Source organism: Pecten maximus, chromosome 17 (assembly GCF_902652985.1).
Source record: "Pecten maximus chromosome 17, xPecMax1.1, whole genome shotgun sequence".
Lineage (NCBI taxonomy): Eukaryota > Metazoa > Mollusca > Bivalvia > Pectinida > Pectinidae > Pecten > Pecten maximus.
The window spans coordinates 19,258,042-19,281,335 of NC_047031.1; the positions used below are offsets into that span (position 1 = coordinate 19,258,042).

General features: G+C 35.3%; 1 protein-coding gene across 6 annotated transcripts in view; it reads right to left on the bottom strand.

Annotated features, from left to right (window-relative positions):
- Nucleotides 1-23,294, bottom strand: part of LOC117315470 (talin-1-like) — a 103,058-nt gene that overhangs the window by 63,309 nt on the left and 16,455 nt on the right. For 5 of the 6 annotated variants that reach the window (XM_033869670.1, XM_033869673.1, XM_033869672.1 and 2 more), the window contains exons 1-2: nt 634-713; nt 44-120 (exon numbers count right to left, since the gene is read on the bottom strand). Coding sequence is in view for 1 of the 6 variants with exons in the window: in XM_033869674.1 (XP_033725565.1) it covers nt 44-120; nt 634-735; nt 1,114-1,179; nt 1,819-1,908; nt 2,253-2,357; nt 2,844-2,907; nt 3,366-3,493; nt 3,804-3,946; nt 5,294-5,443; nt 5,926-6,055; nt 9,594-9,691; nt 17,890-18,025 (1,289 nt within the window). In the remaining 5 variants the exon portion in view is untranslated. Of the gene's footprint in view, nt 1-43; nt 121-633; nt 736-1,113; nt 1,180-1,818; nt 1,909-2,252; nt 2,358-2,843; nt 2,908-3,365; nt 3,494-3,803; nt 3,947-5,293; nt 5,444-5,925; nt 6,056-9,593; nt 9,692-17,889; nt 18,166-23,294 lie in introns of those variants that run through there. The other variant, XM_033869674.1, reaches the window with a different exon arrangement.

Genomic DNA, 23,294 nt, shown 5'->3' on the forward strand with positions numbered 1-23,294 from the left:
AATCTTCTTATCACAAGATTTACGTGCTGAGAGCCAAACTTACTGTCCCGGAGCGACATTATCCTCGTACATGGGAGCCTCGTCAGTTCCATCTATTCCCAAGTGTTCTTTGGCTTTTTTCTGCAAGAAAGATGAGTTATAAATAATAACGGATAATAGGAAATTTGTTCCTGTTATTACAAGATTACATCTCGTAGAAGATTATTTTTTACTTCAGCGATGACCTATTATCAATGGATCTGAAATATTGGACTGTTTTCCAGTATTAACTTATACACAGATAGTAAATATGATGTTTTTTTCTCACAATCACTAAATGAATCTGTTTATTCTGACTTGCTATCTAATATAACAGTCTATTGTCGGTGAGTGGGTAATGTCTTTCCCCTGCAGAAGTCACCTGCTTGATCATGTGGTTTTTCTCCAAGTACTTTGATTTTTGGCCTGATCATGTGGTTTTCTCTGGGTACTTTTGTTTTTTCCCACAATCAGACCTCTTGTGGACTTCCATCAATCCCAACAACAGTAATTAACATAACTTGTTTATCTTTTCTTTTGATTGTTGTAAAAGAGTTTATATTTTTTGTTACAGTCCGTTCTGGTTTCCGGTCAGTTTAGACAGGTGTCACTTACCCGCTTCAGAATGATATCAATATAGCCAGCTATAAGTCGCGAAATTTGTTCCCCTTCCTGTGTCTGTACGGAGTAGTAGGCATCGGAATAATCACCGAAATCCTGTAATTCAAGGGAGGTAACATTGATACAAATATTGAAAAAGATTTATAATTTTCAACTGTTAATATTTAAAATGCTTTAAGCTACATATACTTTCATTAATCATTAAAATTTAAGTCTGTAAACTGTTCTTTCTAAAATCAATCACATATTTAAACATGATTTACCAAAAAAAATCATCACTCAAATTTCTCAAAAAGTATAAACGTATTCAAATATTTCTATTAACGAATGATTAAAAATTATAAATATTGGTGAACTGAGCAGATAAGTATTTAAGAAGGACTCCTCCACTTCTTATTTGGATGTAGAAACGTATACATTATCTACAACTAAAACATTTTCGTGTCATCAGAAGGGAATATCTAGTTGTTGTACCAGTGTGAAACTGTTAGGAGATGCGGCCCAGCGTCGCACTGTCGTCAGCGGCCAGGTCTTCATAATCTGTAAAAATAAATTTAAATGGTGATCAGTACCAAACTTCACCCACCTGCTAGTAGTTAGGACTAGGTTACTGAAAACCACATTAAATATTATTTTTGTAAATTGATTGAAAATGAGAACAATAGGACAACATGACGTTAAACAGTCACACAGTCGAACATAGCTCTATAGAGGTTTCCTGAATTTAATGCCTGATTTTTTTGTTGCATTCCAATCCTTGTATAATGATCATCTTGATATATTATGAAACATTTTCTAAAACAATTTTTTTTTTATCGTAAATTTTTTTTATTGATTTTTCTTTTGTAACTCCCTATACATGTCTTTTTTGTATATAATGTTAAGTCTTGCTTAGGATAACTTGCTTAATCCTTGATAAGGTCATTTGTAATTGATAAAGTGTTGCAGAGAGAGAAACTGTTACAGTATCACGACAGACAGCATAATGAGGATCTGTGTTTCCCTGACAAACTGTTACAGTATCAGGACAGACAGCATAATGAGGATCTGTGTTTCCCTGACAAACTGTTACAGTATCAGGACAGACAGCATAATGAGGATCTGTGTTTCCCTGACAAACTGTTACAGTATCACGACAGACAGCATAATGAGGATCTGTGTTTCCCTGACACTACTAACCTCTTTGGTCTTTTCGTCCATCCTGACCACACTTTCCTTGGTGATACCCAACAAACGTGGTGTCAGTTTGTTCTTACCCTGCATTTTTTCCTGTGAATTAAAACAACAAATTAACACCAGATCGACACTACCAAAGGAACATGACCTTGTGTTTACTAAATTAGAAATAATAAAGAGGTTAACTTTACTTTTCTTTGAAAAATCATTTTATTTTCTACCTCTGAGACAAATGAAGACACACATGTAATGAAATGTATACATTTCCGGCTGTGGTGTTACCAAAGAAGATTTTTTTTTTTTTTTTTTTACTTCAAGTGATGAGTAAAATCCAAGAAAAATTTGAACCATTGATACATACAACCTTTGTTTTGCTACAAAGTAACCTGAACAAATCAAGGCAACAACAGACAAATCATTGCCTAACGACTATTTACCTTGACGAGGAAGAATGTGATACCATAAGTCTTGAGGGCCCGACATTGTTGTGTGTATTTGGCCTTAGCCTCATATTCCGACAGACCTGTCCACTTCTTGTGTTCCTGCAAGTAAATTGTAACATAAACTTATACCCCACACCTGGATTCATCGAAACTCACCTAGCTGAATATACTGTATATTAAATACACATGAAAAATATAAAGAATTTGAGAAATAGCGATAACAAACACTCAAAATCCAAATTTCAACTCATCGGACATTTATATTCTGATCCGTCCCAGAACTGGGGACCAAGTGGAATCTACATGTGAAATTTGTGAATGATTAATCCAGTGTTTCTTCAGAAACAGAGATAAGAAGTTTGAAGACGGAAGGATGTATGACGGACAAAGAGTGATTGGAATGATGCTTGGCTAATAAACATTTTAAAATATGACAGAAATTATCAATTTGGAGTTTACCTGTTACAGTATCAATATATCCATACTATTTGTTTGTTTCAATATCAGAAGGCAGCCTGCATGATTCCATGCATATTTTAAAGTCAGTAACAGAATATTTAACAAGAATTTAACCACTGTACTTACTGCGAAAATCTTTTTCTCAACACCTTTTAATTTACAATATTCCTTTGGCAGAAATTCTCTCAATCTGAAAAATAGATAAGTATTTCTTTAATACAATGCAGATTTTGCCCATATAGAATATATATTTAAAACTAGGAAGAGGAAAATCCACTCAAAACTACAAAATAATATTGGATGAGAAATACACTACAAGTAATGCAAAATAGAGGAGCAGCATAATTTTAGAGTATTTCACTTTTTAATAAATCTAAGTTAATGAAAGTCTTGCTTTCTTATATCAAAATTAAAATTTGTCTTTGTCATCAGAGTGCTTGAATGTAACACAAAGATACCACTCGGAGAACAAAACTATATCCTTAAGAGAAAATCTTCCTGTATGTATGTATACCATATAATGACATGCGTCAGCACCAGGTAATTGAATTTTTATTTTTTAGATTTCTAATCAAACTTTTTCAGTCTATTAATATCTATCACATTTATTTTTCAGATTTTTTTTTTCAAATCTTAAACTTCACTCACTCAAAGAAGCCAGTCTTATGTTTGTTTTCAATATGATTCCCAAACTGAATTTGACATTGTAATCCAGCGAACTGTATCGCCTCTTCCTGGGCTACTGGATGTGTACCGTCCAAAATGGCATCACGAGACTGAAACACAAAATACAAAACATGAGTAATACTGGTTTTACCGATCTTATCATACGTAAGATGACATCATATGCAAAGTAACAGTAAAATAAATAAGACGTTTGAAAATCAAATTTCATTAATATTTCATCAAAATAGCAAACAAAATGAAAGTGTAAAAGATATTGAATCATAATTCTAGTAATAGATATCTACCTGACCTAGTCTTATTGATCTTTAGACGAGACTTCCATTTTGCTACCAGTAATGTTCACTGAAATGCCATAAAGGGAGATAATCATATTGTCTCCCCTTGCATTGTATTTTTTACCTGTACAAACAACAAATTGAGTTGAATTGGATCCCGCTGGTCGACATTTTGGTCAGAGTAGAAGTACTTTCTTCGTAACAGTAGTGTGTCTTCGTCGTTAACTCCTTGTTCTCGTAACGTCTTAGAATGATCCAACCATTCCACTGAAGTTAATAATTCAATATTGGCATTAAAAAAAAAATAATTTGACAAATAAATTATTGGTAAAATTACAATCGTTATGCAGGGCCCAGTTGTTCAAAAGGTGATTAGCTTAATCACTCGATTTCTCCTTTGCTTCAAGACCTGCATGTGCATTCCTTAATATGGACAGGCAGAAAGAGGCCGAAGAGAGAGTGCTATTAATAGAGCTCCGTATTATTTGGTCAGTTCTGCCAGACATGATTTTATCAGGATTTTAAAATTGTTGTTAATCTGTGATTAGCCCAACCCCCTTTTTGAACAATTGAACCTAGATGATCATAACAAACCTTACTTTTCTTTGTCAGAATTACAAACTCCTCCTCCTAAGACACTGTTACACATGTTCACACGTGATTTCATTTTATTATAGGAAATGGTAGGAGTTTGTGATAATCGTAAGTTGGAATATGTGGCAGGTCTACCACCTTAACTCTTTCCGTACTCACGACGACTACAGACGTCACAAAAATGTGCTCTTGTATCCTTCATGACGACTACACACGTCACAATTAACATGCCTTCCATCCTTTGTGACGACTCAAATCGTCGTAAAACATCGCGAAAGATGTTGATATTACTTGCTGGTTTAGCATAGTCATACGAAGGAATTGACACGGAAATGATGTTTTTAAGAAATAAAAAGCAATGTAAATATTGTATTGATGGTATATTTTACGTACCAGAAGCATAATTCATTCGTTAAGATTGTCTATTTCAAAGAATTCCGCCGGTTCATGCCGAGCTGTTTACATAGCTACAAAATGGCGGCCTCAAATTTACTTTCGTTTTCTGCGAGATTGTTGAGGTGTTAAACACAATAAAACAATTAAAAACGATAATATATATATAATTGAGTAACGTTTATCATCAAAATAAGTAAGAAATACGTAAAATATTTTTACACACCGAAAAAACGATGTTTTGGCTGCGTGATTTCTTGCACATGTGTGACACATGTGCCGATTAACATGTCATTTCCCGCGATTCTGCCTGGTGATTTCGCCGTATTTTAAAGGAAAAATTGGGTAAAAGAGTTTCCGTACTCAGTACTTGTTCCATATGATAAACTTCATTTAATATTAAGCATTATACAACAGTAAAAGATCAGTAAAAGATCGTTTTATCGACGTCTGATGTGATAGCCATATGCTCCAATACACAAAGGACCTACCCAGCATTCACTTCCGGTAGCGACCGCGAAATTTGAATGAGTACGTAAAGAGTTAAGTTATTAATTAGAGAAGAATGCAGCCATATTAAAATCTCTCTAAAACCAGACTAAACATTGAAAGTCTAGATTATCTCACATTCGTCGTCTGTGTGCAGTTTTTTCCTCATTTCCTCCAGCTTCTTCTGGTCCTTGGCGATTGATTTATCACGCTTTATTGTCATAGTTTTTTCTTTCTCATCGTCAGCGAGATCACGCACAAGCGAGTATTCTTCATGGTTGGCAATTCCTGGATTTCAAGATAGAAATACTAGAGGTAAGTATTTAGAACAGAAGCTGACCAATCAGTAACAATTACGGACAGAAGCTGACAATCAGTAACAATTACGGACAGAAGCTGACCAATCAGTAACGAATATAACACTGGAAATCATTTTTTATTTTCATGTAGAATAAGGCTAACTTCCAGCAGAAGGCTTTTACAACTCAATATTTTTTCTTTTTTAAAAGCTCTGTATTTCTTTGATTTTGAAAATCTGTATTTTATTTTATCAATACAAGAAAATGACAGAGGTTGATTCTATAGTCAACAGTTCAAAAATAGCTATTTATTCACCAATAGGCAAAACAGGAACATCTCACCTTAAAATTCTTTTAACAAATTCAAATCCTCATTTAAGATTTGGTTATTTGCTGACGAATGCAAAATCAAGTATTTTACAGATTAAAGTAACTTACAATGAAATGAGGGATTAGAGGAGTTATACTCACCGATTCGGGTACAGATGGTGACCATGAGTTGTCCGACGGTATGACTATCGTCCACCTGTAGTTTTTTAGCGTTGCCTTCGAGAGTTTTGATCTGTAATATCCTCATCTTCTTTCTGTATTCAAGTAAATCCTGGGAAAAAAAAACAATAGACTTATTAAAGACGTGTCATCCTTAATCTAGATACTACACCAACGGGCTTTGATTGGTCCCCCAACAGTTTCTGTCCAGATGTCAGTAAAACGTATAAATATGCAGGGCTAATACATTATTAAATGGCAGGAATTTTTTTCACTGGTTTGGGATGGGGCTTTTTTGTCAAATTTTGGGAAGATAATTTGTGATTTGGGAAGATTTTTTCAGGCGTAAACTGTAAAATTTGTGAATTTGGCTTTGATATGAAATAATTTCAATTTTTTTCGATATAGCATAATTGTTGTAACATCAAGGTACCTTTACTAGGTTTTTTGCCCCATCAGCCAGGGTTATTGTGAGTTGGAGTCTTTTTGTAGTAGCTGGTGGCTACCTCAATGCATACCATACTGATGAGCCTTGTTGTGGTAGCTTGTGGCTACCTCACTTAACACAATACTTAGGTGGAGTCATGTTGTAGTTTATGGCTACCTTAATCAACACCATACTAAGATCGGGCCTTGTAGCAGCTTGTTGCTACCTCATTGAACACCATATAATGTTGGGGCTGAGTATACTGGAAACTAAGAGACATATATAGCAGAAAGAGACAATTTTATAAACAATGTTATTTAAAACTGGGAACCTAAACCTAGATCAATTAACAAAAGGTTAATTTCATTTTTAGTTCTATATGTTGATACATTCAATGGAGAAATTCTGTTTTAGCACCTCTACAATGCTTCTATTCAGAACCTGTAATAGCTTAACATCTTCAAGTTTAATTATTCCCAAAATTTCAAAAATTTGAGATTTTTCACTCATTTCTTGTGCATCAGTTTTCAAAATGTATATTTAAAGTGGTTTTCATTAATAGGGCTATTTGTACCTCCTTCAACTGAAGAGCTATTCCTGATTCACAGGAAGTGAACACACTCGGAGTTCAACATTGCCCACACCCTCATGAGTTTTGACATTAGACTAGTCAAACTTACAAGTTAATACTGGAGTGGCACTGAAGGCAAAAAACACTGGGGCACATGAGGGGGGAGATGGAAGAAAATTTAAACTGGAATTGAAAGTCAAATGAAGGAGCAGAGTTGGAGAAGTGGGAAGTAGATTGAAAAGATATAAAATTATGTGCCCGAAAAAAAAATCTAACACAAATAATTGCAGAAAGATTGAAATTTAGTGTTTCAGCCTTACAAAATGTTTAAGGACATAAATTGTGGACATGCAGAGTTACATCTAACATAAAATCTTGGTTTATGTCAAGATGCATACTATTTAAATAGATGCAAATGAAGACTGTGAATGGGTATTTTGAATATTTACAGTCATTGCAGGTCTCATAGGGATGGTTAGGAAATACAGTTTAGCTGGTCCAAAGCCACTTAAGTTTAAGGGCTTTGAAATTAATCCCGACAGAAATATTAGAAGCCTCTTCAGAAATTTTCTCCAGCTATACACAGCCCTAATTCATGACCTTTTTTGTCCTTATGTCAAAGGTCAAAGGTCACATGAACTAAAGGTCAAGTATGAAACATGTTAAATGTTATAGGATTCTCTGGTGAAAGTGTTTCCTCAACTTGTATTCAGAAATGGGAAAATCTATTCAGAAAGCATTTTTTGTGAAAACAATTTTAGATACCATATGGGTCAAATACACAAATTCTATTTCAATATTTTCTTTTTTTTAATATGGAGCGTAAGCTTCACACATTTGCCCATCATCCTTGTGCAGGGGTTTTACTTTGGCAGTACATACATTGGAATTGAAACGATACAGAGAAGATTGGCATCTATTTTGACATTAACATTCAAGAAAGATTTCCATATGCATACCATACTCAAAATTATTAAGATTAATTGCCGAAAAGTATATGATATAATAAAATTATTTAGTTTGTGGAGAATACAATTAAATATTTTTACAATTGTATTATTGGCTGTGGTGGAGTTGGGGTGGAGATGGGGGAGGTGCAAATGGAAACCATACTGACAATATATAATCTAAACATGAGAGAGGAAGTACTTTTGAATATTCAACCCAGAATACTTGCCATACAAAATAGTTAGGAATCACATGACTAGAAACTCTTACACTTAAGTACGTTTCCTGCACAAAAATATTATCTGTGCTTTTTGTACACGAAACCACGGCCATTAGAGCGATCTACTTCATATGGTTATAACCAGTACTGTGATAATTACACTTGTAGTAACAGTGACACTGTCAGATGTACAAGTCTACATTTACGGGCTTTTTAGTATTTTCCCTTATAGTAGAAGTTACACAATAAATGTGTCAATGTCCGCTTAACCAAAATCTGATATGCCTCACCCACTTAAAATATAGGACACGTTTTTTTTGTAAGAATTGAATCTCTTCTTCACGTAAACAGATATCTTTCTTCATTATTTATACATTGTTGAGTGACACAACCTTTCCAGTGGAAAGGATTTATCAAACTGTTTAGACAAGGACATTGAGTCAAATTACCATCTAATGCTGATCAAATAGGAATTTCATCACACAAATAAAATATCTATTTCAGAAATGAAATGGTTAATTGTTCCCAACCAATACAAAATAATCATAATTCAAATTTGAAATTTAAAGAAAAAAAATTTGAGAAATAAATTGATGTGCAAGAAATAAAGTTTAAAAAAATCATTCAAATAGTCACAACATGGCAGGGAATATTTACTAAGTGTAGGAGTAAGTTACATTTAAACATTTGACAAATGGTGGATGGATTTATTAAGGGAATCATATAAAGAAAGGAAATTGTTACTTAGGATTTAATGATGGGCTATTTGTGAGGTTGGCATTCATATCTATAAGCACCGGGATCAATTTATTACAAATTTCATCATCAAAAATTTATGTAGTGAATTAATTATCTATCTAAGGAAGAAGATATCTCATACAACACCTAGTTTAAACTACACCGGTATTATTTGCAAGGGAGATAACCAACACACTCCTCAATCAGCACAGCGAGGGAGTTAAGACATCCAATCAGGATAACTGAGTAAAAGTAGTGTTTTAAGCAGCCAAATATATCAGGCTTTATATAAAGAACACTCTTACAAGGGAGGTAAATCTATTCACCAATGAATAAACTAAGGGAGATTACTCAACCCATTTGGGAGAATAAACAAAGGGAGATTACTTACCAGTTTCTGAGAATAAACCAAGGGAGATAACTCACCCAATTTGGAGGAATAAACTAAGGGAGATTACTCACCCCATTTGGGAGAATAACAAAGGGAGATTACTTACCAGTTTCTGAGAATAAAATGAGGGAGATTACTCACCCAATTTGGGAGAATAAACTAAGGGAGATTACTCACCAGTTTCTGAGAATAAAATGAGGGAGATTACTCACCCAATTTGGGAGAATAAAATAAGGGAGATTACTCACCCCATTTTGGAGAATAAGCTAAGTGAGATTACTCACCAGTTTTAGAGAATAAGCTTAGGGAGACTACTTGCCCCATTTGGGAGAATAAACCAAGGGAGATTACTTACCCCATTCCTCAGTAAGTAGTAATCCAGTGCTCGTCCCGACTCTAACCACACCCCTTTTTTGGGATCGTCATCTTTCAGAAATAATCCGTAATCACCGGCTGTAACAAACAAGGTTTTAATGAATAGCCCACCACTATGGCAAAATCTTCCACTTAATACTTTTTTTTTTAAATTTTGATAAAACTTTTTAATTTGTTCATACAACAACATTTATGTTAGATAGTCCTGTTGTGTTTTTAAACTTGCAGTACTAAATCTCTGCCGGTCTTAATTTACTAATTATAATACACATATGGAGGCTGATTAGTATGAACATATTCTCTGTAAATCTTCTACAAAGTCAGATTTAAATCCTACTTTTTCTAGATCAGTAATAAATAATAAACTGTAAAAGGCATAATGTACCTGTCCACTTTTATAATTTTATATTCATGAATAACTAACAAATCTGACCTAAGGGGCACTACTCTTTTTTAATAGAAGGAAATGTATCACTATCCAACAAATCTTTTAAGTGAATATTTCATACTTATAAATTTATTATCTTAATTATTCCTCAAAATCATTTCTTTTAAATCACTTAAAATTTTAATTGATTCAAACAGGCAAATGTTATTAACATTTACAAATTCTAGGATAAATTTCATAAAGACATAGAGTAAATCTAATTTTACATGGAAGTTTTTTGTAAAACAGGAAGAAAGTTTACCATAAAATTCTGAACAAGAAAAAGCTGCATGATAAATTTAATCAATGATGGACAAATGGTACAAATCTCCAGAACGGTCTAACACGGCTCTCCCATAAATGGCAGTTCCTTCGCACATCTTCCCTGAAGTTAAACACTTCCAAGATGGCCGTCTCCCGGGACATCCCTATTACACAATACGGGAGTATAAAGGCCCATCAATATTGAGTACGATACATTTTATCGTCCGCGTCAATACTAACGGAATTTCCAGTCTATTTCTTGTAATTCCGATGTGAACAATATTTTGCAGTATTGCTTCCTCTCAACCAGAATTCATTCAATATTTATTTTTTCCCATCAAGCACTTTGTTTTAATGTACCGCTGTTTTCGGTCCTTTTACTCTGCTCTCTCATCCATAATTCATAAATATTTCATACTACTTGTAGAAATTATCAAACTTATACCGTTTTACATGTAGTGTTGAAGTCATGAGGGATACATTTTCTCCGGTTCACAAAGTTGAAAAGTACAAATCTTTGTCAATTACAAAGGAGAATCAAGGTTTTGTGACTTTACAGAAAGATACATTAAACTGAAGTCGTATCTTTTTTTTTTTTTTGTTATTATTTTCTTTTTAACTGTTTATTGTCTTCTGATGCTTTTATTTAAGTTTATCTGGACTTATATTTCTACCTTGGGCATTATAACCCTATTTATGGTTTAATTACTTGGGTCTCCGCTATTTAAATTTCAATGGACCTTACTGGTATACACATAATGGTGAGTTAGCCATACATTGATTTCAGGACCTCCTGCATTTTCAGCCCCAAAAAGTACCTGCGCAAATTACAAAGGTGCGCAAATGACACAGGTGTGCAAATGACACAGGTGTGCAAATCACATAGGTTTTCATGGTCTACTCTTTATTTCTGGTGGGTCAGCTATTTGAACCCACCTCCATGACTCCAACCTCTTTAGTTTGCATCTATATTTTCATAGAAGATCAGTCAATTGCACCAGCTCGACCCATTTAGTTTTAACCTATATTTCTATGGCAGATCAATATATCAAACATCAATTATAGATACAACCCAAGTCTTTCAATGTATAGACTGCCAGAAAGAAATGGTTTCATTTCAATTTTTTCTGTAAGCCCTCTCTCTGGAATATAAATTGATGTATGTATTTATTCATTAAATTATCTTGATTACAATTCGTATATTCTTATTATCTTACTGATTTTTCCATAGATTTTTCCAACTAATGACAAAATCAACTATCACCATTATCTAGCTACTACAAAAAAAATTGGTAATCTGTGCAAATTATGCATGATCACTCATGAATATTCATGATTAAAAGTAATTACATTGCCAAACAAAAATCCTGCGTCTACATCTTAGCTTGCGGTTTAACGTTGTCAGTATCAGGGGCAGAATCACATAACAGCCTAAGCTTATGCATGACCATCACACAAAATATTCATGAGTTGGTTTTAAAAAAGTCTGCAGCGTCATCAAAACCGTTAAGTCCATCTTGTTACGTCAGATTTCGATAAGTGCCGGCAGCAATGGCAGGGTCATACACTTAAGCTTGATAGCTCAAAAGGCTGGCATGTTAAAACATTTACTTGACCCAGAGTTCTAGCCCAGAAGGCTGGCATGTTAAAACATTTACTTGACCCAGAGTTCTAGCCCAGAAGGCTGGCAGGTTAAAACATTTACTTGACCCAGAGTTCTAGCCCAGAAGGCTGGCATGTTGAAACATTTACTTGACCCAGAGTTCTAGCCCAGAAGGCTGGCATGTAAAACATTTACCTGACCTAGAGTTTGAAGTCTGACACATAGAAACTTTTATTCAATGTAAGTAAACTAAAGTTTACTAACATGCTAAACAAAATATCCTTCATGCATATGATCTTCCAATTTCTACCTGTCTTTAACCTTTTCAATGCCCTTCCCTAATGTTAGGAAGTTATTTCCAGTTCTGATAACTACCAGTGACGGTCATCTTGTAGTATCTGGTGACTACCAGTGAAGGTCACCTTGTGGTAACTGATGACTACCAGTGAAGGTCACCTTGTGGTAGCTGGTGACTACCAGTGACAGTCACCTTGTAGTAGCTGGTGACTACCAGTGAAGGTCACCTTGTAGTAGCTGATGACTACCAGTGAAGGTCACCTTGTAGTAGCTGGTGACTACCAGTGAAGGTCACCTTGTAGTATCTGGTGACTACCAGTGAAGGTCACCTTGTAGTAGCTGATAACTACAAGTGAAGGTCACCTTGTAGTAGCTGATGACTACCAGTGAAGGTCACCTTGAAGTAGCTGATGACTACCAGTGAAGGTCACCTTGTAGTATCTGGTGTCTACCAGTGAAGGTCACCTTGTAGTAACTGATGACTACCAGTGAAGGTCACCTTGTAGTAGCTGATGACTACCAGTGAAGGTCACCTTGTAGTAGCTGGTGACTACCAGTGAAGGTCACCTTGTAGTATCTGGTGACTACCAGTGAAGGTCACCTTGTAGTAGCTGATAACTACAAGTGAAGGTCACCTTGTAGTAGCTGATGACTACCAGTGAAGGTCACCTTGTAGTAGCTGATGACTACCAGTGAAGGTCACCTTGTAGTATCTGGTGTCTACCAGTGAAGGTCACCTTGTAGTAACTGATGACTACCAGTGAAGGTCACCTTGTAGTAGCTGATGACTACCAGTGAAGGTCACCTTGTAGTAGCTGATGACTACCAGTGAAGGTCACCTTGTCGTAGCTGGTGACTACCAGTGACGGTCACCTTGTAGTAGCTGATGACTACCAGTGACGGTCACCTTGTAGTATCTGGTGACTACCAGTGAAGGTCATCTTGTAGTAGCTGATAACTACCAGTGACTCTCTTATGAAGAGCCTAAAAGGTTATGATCAATATTGAGAGCATTTTTCCTTGCTTTTTAAAGACAGAACAAATGACAGAGAAATAGACATTCAACTTGTTCCTGTAGAGAAAACGAGACACAGAGAACTATTTCACAGGTTGCTACTGAAATAATGAAACAGAAACATGTCTCTTATTCTCATACACAGATCGAATGATAAAAAAGAAACTTGTTTGTACAGAATGACAGACAGATGAAGAGATTAAAGGCGATACACATTTTAACGGCATTATCAGAATATTTATATATTTACAACACAGTTTGGTGCAATCATGTTGTTTTATCAAATGAAGTTTTTTATTTTATCGTCTACGATTTGTCGAAGGTACGTATACATACAAATGACCAAAAAGAAAAAAATGTGTCCAGTTTTTGCAACGTCTACATTAGACAAATTTGTTTTAACAAATTGCGACAGAGGTAATCACTCTTCATTGACTCTCTCAGAAAACAGAATTCAAACTTTCTGGGTTTACCAGCCTAAGTCACTCTACCAAATGAAATCTATCCCTGGCAGATTTGATGGAAGTATTTCATCGGGGTTAAAACTCCCCATCCGACTTCATAATTTTGAACACAGAATATCTAAAACCCTGTTTAATCTAAAAGCTGTGGTTCATTACTGGTTTTAATCATTCTAATGTAGAGGCTTTATAGCCTGTCTGTCGAGTCATACCATTCCGAGATGGTGAGGTCCAGCTTATTTTCGATACATCGTATTACATTGAACTTGTTTTGTGACACTCACATAATTATCGAATGATTGAACTTGTTTGCGACACTCACATATCGAATGATTGAACTTGTTTGCGACACTCACATATCGATTGATTGAACTTGTTTGCGACACTCACATATCGAATGATTGAACTTGCTTGCAACACTCAAATATCAAATGATTGAACTTGTTTTGTGACACTCAAATATCAAATGGTTGAACTTGTTTGCGACACTCACACCTTTACCGATCACTGACTTTAATGACAAATGTATGTTACAATTTATCACTTCTGTTGACCCCAATGGAAGTGTGTGATGGGTCTTATTATCGAGGAAAACTGTAATACCCAGAAAAAAACGACAGGTGACCCCATACCTGTTCAGGTCTGATCAGGTGACCCCATACCTGTTCACGTCCGATCAGGGAATCAACCCCTTGTTGAGAGGCAAGTGTGTTATCACAATGCCACCCGATCATCCACTTTGACGGCATTCTGAAACATCTGGCCATATCCAATAGAAAGAAGACATATTCCACTGTCATTTCCAACCAGTCAACATCCTGTAACATCCGTCCATATCGACCAGCACGGAGACATACTCCACTGTTATTGCCAACACTGACTTGACCGACCACTGTCTTTACTGACCACTGACTTTACTGACCACTGACTTTACCGACCATTGACTTTACCGACCACTGGCTTTACCGACCACTGGCTTTACCGACCACTGGCTTTAACAACATCCTGTAACATCCGTCCATATCCAACAGAATTGGACGAACTCCACTGTCATTGCCGAAACTGACTTTACTGAGACACTGTCTTAAACAACATCCTGTAACATAACATCTGTCCATATCCAACAGCACGGAGACATATTCCACTGTCACTTCCGACACTGTCTCTACTGACCAGTCAACATCCTGTAACATCCGTCCATATCCAACAGCACGGAGACATATTCCACTGTCATTTCCGACACTGACTTTACCGACCACTGTCTTTACTGACCACTGACTTTACCGACCACTGTCTTTACCGACCACTGTCTTTACTGACCACTGACTTTACCGACCACTGTCTTTACTGACCACTGTCTTTACTGACCACTGACTTAACAGACCACTGACTTTACTGAAACTGACAGTCATATCCAACACATTGTCTCCATCCCAAACAGTGATGTGTTAAAGCCAGGTATCACTGTACGGTAAGTTAAAGAGGACGATACTACGGTACCAATGTCAGGGAAATAAATACATATAAAGTATCGAGCAAGAAATTCTGATCAGAAATAGTTTGTCATTGGTCCCTAGACAAGCGTTCATAATTCACTGAATAGGCTGTGGCGCTTGTGACCTTTCCACAAAATTGTCAGAATGAAACTGAAAACCAGTATGGGCACCAGGACTGGCGGTATAGGCCACTAAGTCCGCCATTATGCATCAATAGATCTTTCGTCTGATTGGTCGATATAAGTCCCATTAGAGATATGTCATATTACTACCATTTAGTCAATTATAAAACTATTTTCTCATAGTTTTGATAATGTCAAATTGATCGGGAGCCAGATGACTAGGCCATGTGACATTTGCGGTGGACTGAACGGCAAAATGGAAAACAGAAACGGAAAAGCAAAATGATCCTACTGGCATGAAAGTTCAAAGTGATTTATGCCACACAAACCCTATGAATTTTTGAGCTCTAAATATCATTGCCTTTATAGAACTCATGAATGAATCGTCATGGCTACATAACTACATATTGACAGGAACAAAGAAAGGCGTTATGATGCCATATAACAGTTCAAATGGTGCATCAAAGCACAACAAATGTTGCTATGACTGGTATATAAAATTTTATATCATTCCAATTGGAACTTGTCACGATCATGACTAGTATTCTATGGAACAAAACTGAAATCTGAACATCACTCCAGTTTAGGGAAGCTTTTTGTTTAAACCTCTTATTACAATCTACATGAAAACATTAACCTTGGAGAGAGAAAAAAAAATGCTGAGGACTGGCAATTGCAAACTTCCTGAAATTATCAGTGCATGAAGATTCAAGTTAAAAACTCTAGACTTGACAAATATACTTATTAACACTGACAAACAGGCAGGCAAATTATGAGTTGTAAAATGGACAGATGGAAAGATGAACAGGACAGACAGACAATATCCTAAATATAACAGGATGGAAGGATAAACAGACAGACAATATGAGGAGAAATGAATAGACGGAAGGATGAAAAGACAGACAATACGGACAGAAACGGACAGATTGAAGGATGAACACAATATGGGCTTAAATATAACTGGATAGAAGGATGAACAGACAGACAATTTGGGCAAAAATGAATAGACAGAAGGATGAACAGTCACAGACAAATGGGATTAATATGACTGAATAGAAGGATAAATAAACTAGAGAATATCTCTAGGAGTGGACACAGGTTGAAGGATGAACAGACAGACAATATGGGCCTAAATATGACTGAATAGAAGGATAAACAAATGGGACAGTTTCATCGATACTGTCACTGCTTACTGACTTGGATTCACAAGTTGATACCATATACCTGGCCATCACAGGCCATTCTAACCCTGTGTGGCAGACACAAAGAGTTGATCATTAAATCTAAATTATCATTCTCTAAACACTTAAGGGGCCAAACATTGACCCCATTCAACCTTCAAATCCACTAACACAAGGTCAAATGCCATAGCCATCTAGGGTCAAATTGCCCCACTCAGAAGTTAATTGTCTTTAAAGGTCCTGTTTCCATTCAAATTTTCATCCCCATTGGACAATAGGACACATGTACAAGCAAATGTTTAGTTTGATTAGAACAATTATAGGACCTATTGGGAATATGGTAAATGCTATCTCATTTGTTTTGCATCTGGGAATATGGTAAGGATGTTTAGAAATAAAATGTGTTTGCTATCTGTTTCAAAACGTTTTAAGAGTAGGCACAAAAATAATAGAGGTTAATAGGATAAACAAGTTGAACTTGTCTTACACCAATCCCTTACAGATTGGGTCCCTTACAGATTGGCTAACTGTTTACACAAATCCCTTACAGATTGGCTAACTGTTTACACAAATCCCTTACAGATTGGCTAACTGTTTACACAAATCCCTTACAGATTGGCTAACTGTTTACACAAATCCCTTACAGATTGGCTAACTGTTTACACAAATCCCTTACAGATTGGCTAACTGTTTACACAAATCCCTTACAGATTGGCTAACTGTTTACACCAATCCCTTACAGATTGGCTAACTGTTTACACAAATCCCTTACAGATTGGCTAACTGTTTACACAAATCCCTTACAGATTGGCTAACTGTTTACACAAATCCCTTACAGATTGGCTAACTGTTTACACAAATCCCTTACAGATTGGCTAACTGTTTACACAAATCCCTTACAGATTGGCTAACTGTTTACACAAATCCCTTACAGATTGGCTAACTGTTTACACAAATCCCTTACAGATTGGCTAACTGTTTACACAAATCCCTTACAGATTGGCTAACTGTTTACACAAATCCCTTACAGATTGGCTAACTGTTTACACAAATCCCTTACAGATTGGCTAACTGTTTACACAAATCCCTTACAGATTGGCTAACTGTTTACACAAATCCCTTACAGATTGGCTAACTGTTTACACAAATCCCTTACAGATTGGCTAACTGTTTACACAAATCCCTTACAGATTGTGACAAGATTTTTTTTCCATTTCATCAAATTTGACATTGAAAAGATGGCATAGTCAACTGGGTTAATTAAATCAAATGACAAAAATTTTAAAGTGGAATAAAAAACGGGGCAATATCTTGGACATAATAGAGCTAAAAGGGGAAGTAACTCATGAAGGAAATATCTCATAAACATGCTTGATTTTCAAGCTAAAACTCAGAGGTACATTGACTTACTGTTTCCCTGTTGTATCTCCACAAGTTTGTCTCGAATGATTTTACAGGCATCATACACCAGGGTCGAGGGTTCAAACTGCATTGTCTTGACAACATTATTACCCACCACGCTGATTTTCAGCGATAGGGTAGCCATCTTGGATTGACTGGTGTGCCTTTTCCTTGGTTTTTTAGGTCTTCCTCAGTCGTAATCTCCTTCCTAAAGTCCGGTTTTGTTGCTCTCTCGTTTGTAATTTGATGGTTTCTCTCTTGTTCCTGCCTCTGTTGATGGCACGCCTACAAAATGAAAAAATTGAACTATGAATTTTTGAGATAATAACCTAATCTTAATTCATATAATATTTTACAGCTAAGTCCATCCCTCTTCAATCAACCAAGATCATGCTTTTCTGAAATTATCTTTTAGAGAACAATTATTTTAGCGACAACTTTAGAAACAACCCTTTACGGAAATCGTCCTTTGGATCATGTACGAATCAACACTTGTGGAATGCACCATTTTGGAAACACCTTTACAGAGACTAATATTTCTATTAGACTTCAAAGATTTGTTGTTTCGAAAAAATATAGTGAACATGATTTGAGTAAGACAAAAAGTATCTCCGCTCTACCAAAAAGGTTTTAGGCATTATAACCTTGTACAACCTTCAACTCGGGATGAAATCACCTCACCACATTCATCACCAAATTATCATTATATTATATAACACCAAAAACGAGAGAAAATTTATTGAAATATGAAATTATTGAATCGCTGCAGTCTTATCAGACGTCGACAATATGAAAATCAATGTAGTCCATTGATACGAAAACATTGTCAGAACAGAAATTCCTCATCTCCACCACATGGAACAATTGTAGGAAATGTGTTATGGGTTTCTCCCTCCCTCCTCCCTTTTAGTTGGATTTTGCTGTAATCAAGATTTGGTTTATCGATGCAGTCACATACTTTGTAGAGAAAGTCAGATTGCTACAAATACAATCTCTGATATCATAACTATTTTTTTCATTGTCGGAAAAACAGAAATTTGAGATCTGCTGACAGTGCAATTTTCACATTACGGCAGAAAGTTAAATTACTGTTGGACTCAATTTGCTGTTATGTCCCAGATGATACTCGTAATGGAAAGTATGTGTCCCTGTGTACGGCCAAAACACGCCAATTAGCATGGTCCTGAAAATGGCTAATTTCACTTTCAGAGAGAGGCTCTGATACTTCAATACAAATATTCCTCCTTAAAACAGCCCCAGCTGGCCACAGCGTAAAACAGCCTCAAGTGGCCAAAACATAAATCAGCCCCCAAGAGGCCACAATGTCTTTAAAATTTTCAACAATAGAAGGTTTAAACTCAGTCAAGCCTGGTAATGCACAAATATGATATCACATGTCGGACACAACTTGCATCAAGTAACATTACAGAGGGAGGTGTTGATACTCGTATATATCAATTCCCCTGCATTTTAAACAGTCTCTGAACGGCCACAAGGTCATTAAAGTGTTAAACAGTTTCAACGGCCACAAGGTCATTAAAGTGTTAAACAGTTTCAACAGGTGGTTTTCAAGATCATACTACAAGTAATGTACAGATTCCATACCACCTGTCAGACACATCTTGTATAAGTAATATTTATAGATATTACTTGACACAAGTAATATTTCAATGCAACACCGCAGGAAATACTATTGCTTTTCTGTGCCTGGACTAATCTCATAATTATGATTTTATTGATATTGAAATACATGTACACCAAAATTTCTGTAAAACATGATTTAGAGAGGAATTAAATGGAAAATGTAATTTTCTCACAACAGCTTTTATTTTGATTGATTTGCATTGACAATAATTTTGTTTAAATATCTTAAAACAGTTTGATATCGCTAGCTTTAAACACATTGCTCCCAATTTTAGTGAATAATATAATGTTTTTATACATTAATATCTCCCCCCCCCCCCCCCCCCACCCCCCATTTCTCAGTGAATGTTTTTTGTAGATTAATATCTATTTCTGTATGACCATGCAATCAATATAATCTATCATTGATCGTTTGGCAAATTGCATTATTATTGAAGAATCATGCAAATATATGAATGACAGATTATTAACTATTTAAACCTATAGGCTATACCTCTTAACATAACTGTACTTTTAGACCAATTCTATCTCCACTGAGAGAAGAGTTCCACAATTATCCCGTGTTACAGAACCATGTTGTCCTCCTTAATTCTAACAGTTGACCAGTAATATCCGAACATTACTCTGAAGAAATCAATTTGAAACTTGGACATCCATCCGAGCTGGATATAATCAATGGATCATAGCCATTAATAACATCCGATTGAAAACAACCCAGAGCAATCCATGGCCACGGGATAGAATTTTTACATTATACTCACCATCTACCATACTTTACCTAATAAACATGAAAACAACCCAGGGCGACCCATCGGAGTAGAATTAACATTATACTCACTATCTATCGTACTGTACCTAATAAATATGAAAACACCCCAGGGCGACCCATCGGGATAGAATTAACATTATACTCACTATCTATCGTACTGTACCTAATAAATATAAAAACACCCCAGGGCGACCCATCGGGATAGAATTAACATTATATACTCACTATCTACCATACTGTACCTAATAAATATGAAAACAACCCAGGGCGACCCATTGGGATAGAATTAACATTATACTCACTATCTACCATACTGTACCTAATAAATATGAATACACCCCAGGGTGACCCATCGGGATAGAATTAACATTATACTCACTATCTACCATACTGTACCTAATAAATATGAAAACACCCCAGGGCGACCCACCAGGATAGAATTGACATTATACTCACTATCTACCATACTGTACCTAATAAACATGAAAACACCCCAGGGCGACCCATCGGGATAGAATTAACATTATACTCACTATCTACCATACTGTACCTACCACAACTATCCACAAATACGCCCCTCACTGCCCACATCAGATCATTTTTTAGAATTTTTATATATATATATATATAGAGCAATACAAGTGTAGGAGTACACCACAAACAATTAAGCCTTCCCAATACAATAACATTCAACTTTTATGATAAAGGGGAGGGGGTTCATTTGAAGTAAAATTTTGAAATAGATATGAAAACCAGACTACATTTTTCAGGCACCCCCCTCCCAATATAAAACTGGTATAAATTTAAGAGCACAGGTGAAAACAACTTTTGTTGTTGATATACGATTACAGTAAGTATATTTAGCTTTTTGTAAGTGTTGTATTAAACTTACAGCTAGAATACCTGAACTTTAACCTTTCTATTACATGATCATGACTCTATTAGTATCCATATTAAACTTTCTGTATATCAGTTGACCTTTGAACTTTAACCTTTCTATTACATGATATGACTCTAGTAGTAACCATATTAAACTTTCTGCACATATTGTATTTCATTACTGTAGAGCATCAGTTGACCTTTGAACTTTAACCTTTCTATCATTATATATATATATATATATATATGACTCTATCAGTAACCCTATTAAACTTTTTGTACACACTGGATTTCACTTATTTCACTACTGTAGACCTTTGACTGTAGTACGCTTTAAGGCCTCACAGGATAGATAGTGTATTTTTGGTATCCAATGTTCCATTATAGTACACAAGTTCCATATTGCCCGTAATTATTTTTTGAGCAGAAGCCATCTTGTGTTAGTTTACCTACTCTGCCTGTATGTAGGTTCCTACAGCTTTACACACTAACCAATAATTGGTTGTAAAATTCACAAAACTGAAACGGATTTTGATAAATAAATCTTTCATTTGTGAAAACATTTATCATCTCAAATACAAGTGAGTTTTTTATGATTCACAATTCTAAAACGAAACATATATAATTTAAATTTTATTTATATGCTTTTGTTAAGTGAATCTGAAGCTTGTAAAGCTTCCTAAAAGCATTGATGTGTTCCTCTAGGTTTTTCTGCATACTATTCCACGGAATTCCCAGTATTGACCGCGAAAGTACACGGAGTACTGGAGAACTGATTTAATAAGGCACAATGTATACAGTGCTACGAGACAAAATGACTGAAAGGTATTGTGTGACCAAGTTTCAATCAATCCTCCATTCTCTATCCTGCACAAACATTTGAACCATTTCCGCTGCTCCACAGTGCTGACAGCAGGGGGGAAGGAGAAAAGAGATATAGACATTATCCAAAAGAGCTCAGCAGATGCTACAATTCATTGTTCATAATGGGCATATTTTATATTTTTGTTGGGAAAAAAATTTTGTTTTTATATATTTAAAAAATATATTTATACAGTGGTACATGGATTTTTGGCCAGGTTTTACTGATAGGTTATAGAGCAGTTTTCTTTTAATTTCTAACTAGGACAAAACAAATCAAAATTCAATTCATTGAACTTAATGATGACAGCATTCAGCAGAAATCTCTAAATGCTTTTTTGGCGAGTAGGTTTAATTCCTGCACTGTTTCCACTCAAAATACCCAGAGAGACTTCTATGCTTTTTGTGTGATGCCTTTTAAACTGATGAACAGATTGGGCAGCTTTTTCACAGCACACTCAATTTGCCGTCTCATAATAGGAGGAAATGTTTATCTCAAACAACGTAGTTTTCATTTAATCAATGACTTGTCTCCATGGCAATTATTCTGCCATGTATGAGGGGCTTTGTCAACTATAGACCGGGAATTAACCTACAGTGGTCAGCCATTTGTAACTTTTACACCCCTGCCAAACAATATGCAACTGTTGTGGAATTATTCTAGACTTATTCTGCAATTGGAATTCTTAAATGTTCTACTGGACATGAATTTGATATCAATAACTGTAAACTCCATGCTGCTGATCAAGAATTTTCAAAATGGTTTTAAAGGAACAATGGAAAATATTTATAAACAAATATAAAAATAGATACAATATGTGATAATAAGCACAAACATTTCATTTATTTATGAATTCATTCATTAGTATTCTTTTAGAAACAATGTTGTGGGGAAATATCAATAATTTATGTAACTATTAGGAAACATTCAAACATTTTTTTCTTTGTTAATTTTGAATTTATTTAGAACTATTCCATTAAAATATGAAGATAAACAGCACATGTCAAGGTCAAGGTGAAATATTTATTTCTTAAGTAGACTTAGTATTCAAAATTCAAAATATTTTATTTGAATTATTAGCTTCCTTGACTGGGATCATCAATCGAATACATATTTTTTAGGTCAAACTGCAATATTCAAAAAAATTTCATTCGCAACTTTTCGAATTTATTTATTAGTATTCCATTTGAAACATTAGTTTTATTGGCTTGGAATACTAAAATTAAAAATCAAGTTGTTACATTTTTAATGCTTTCCTCA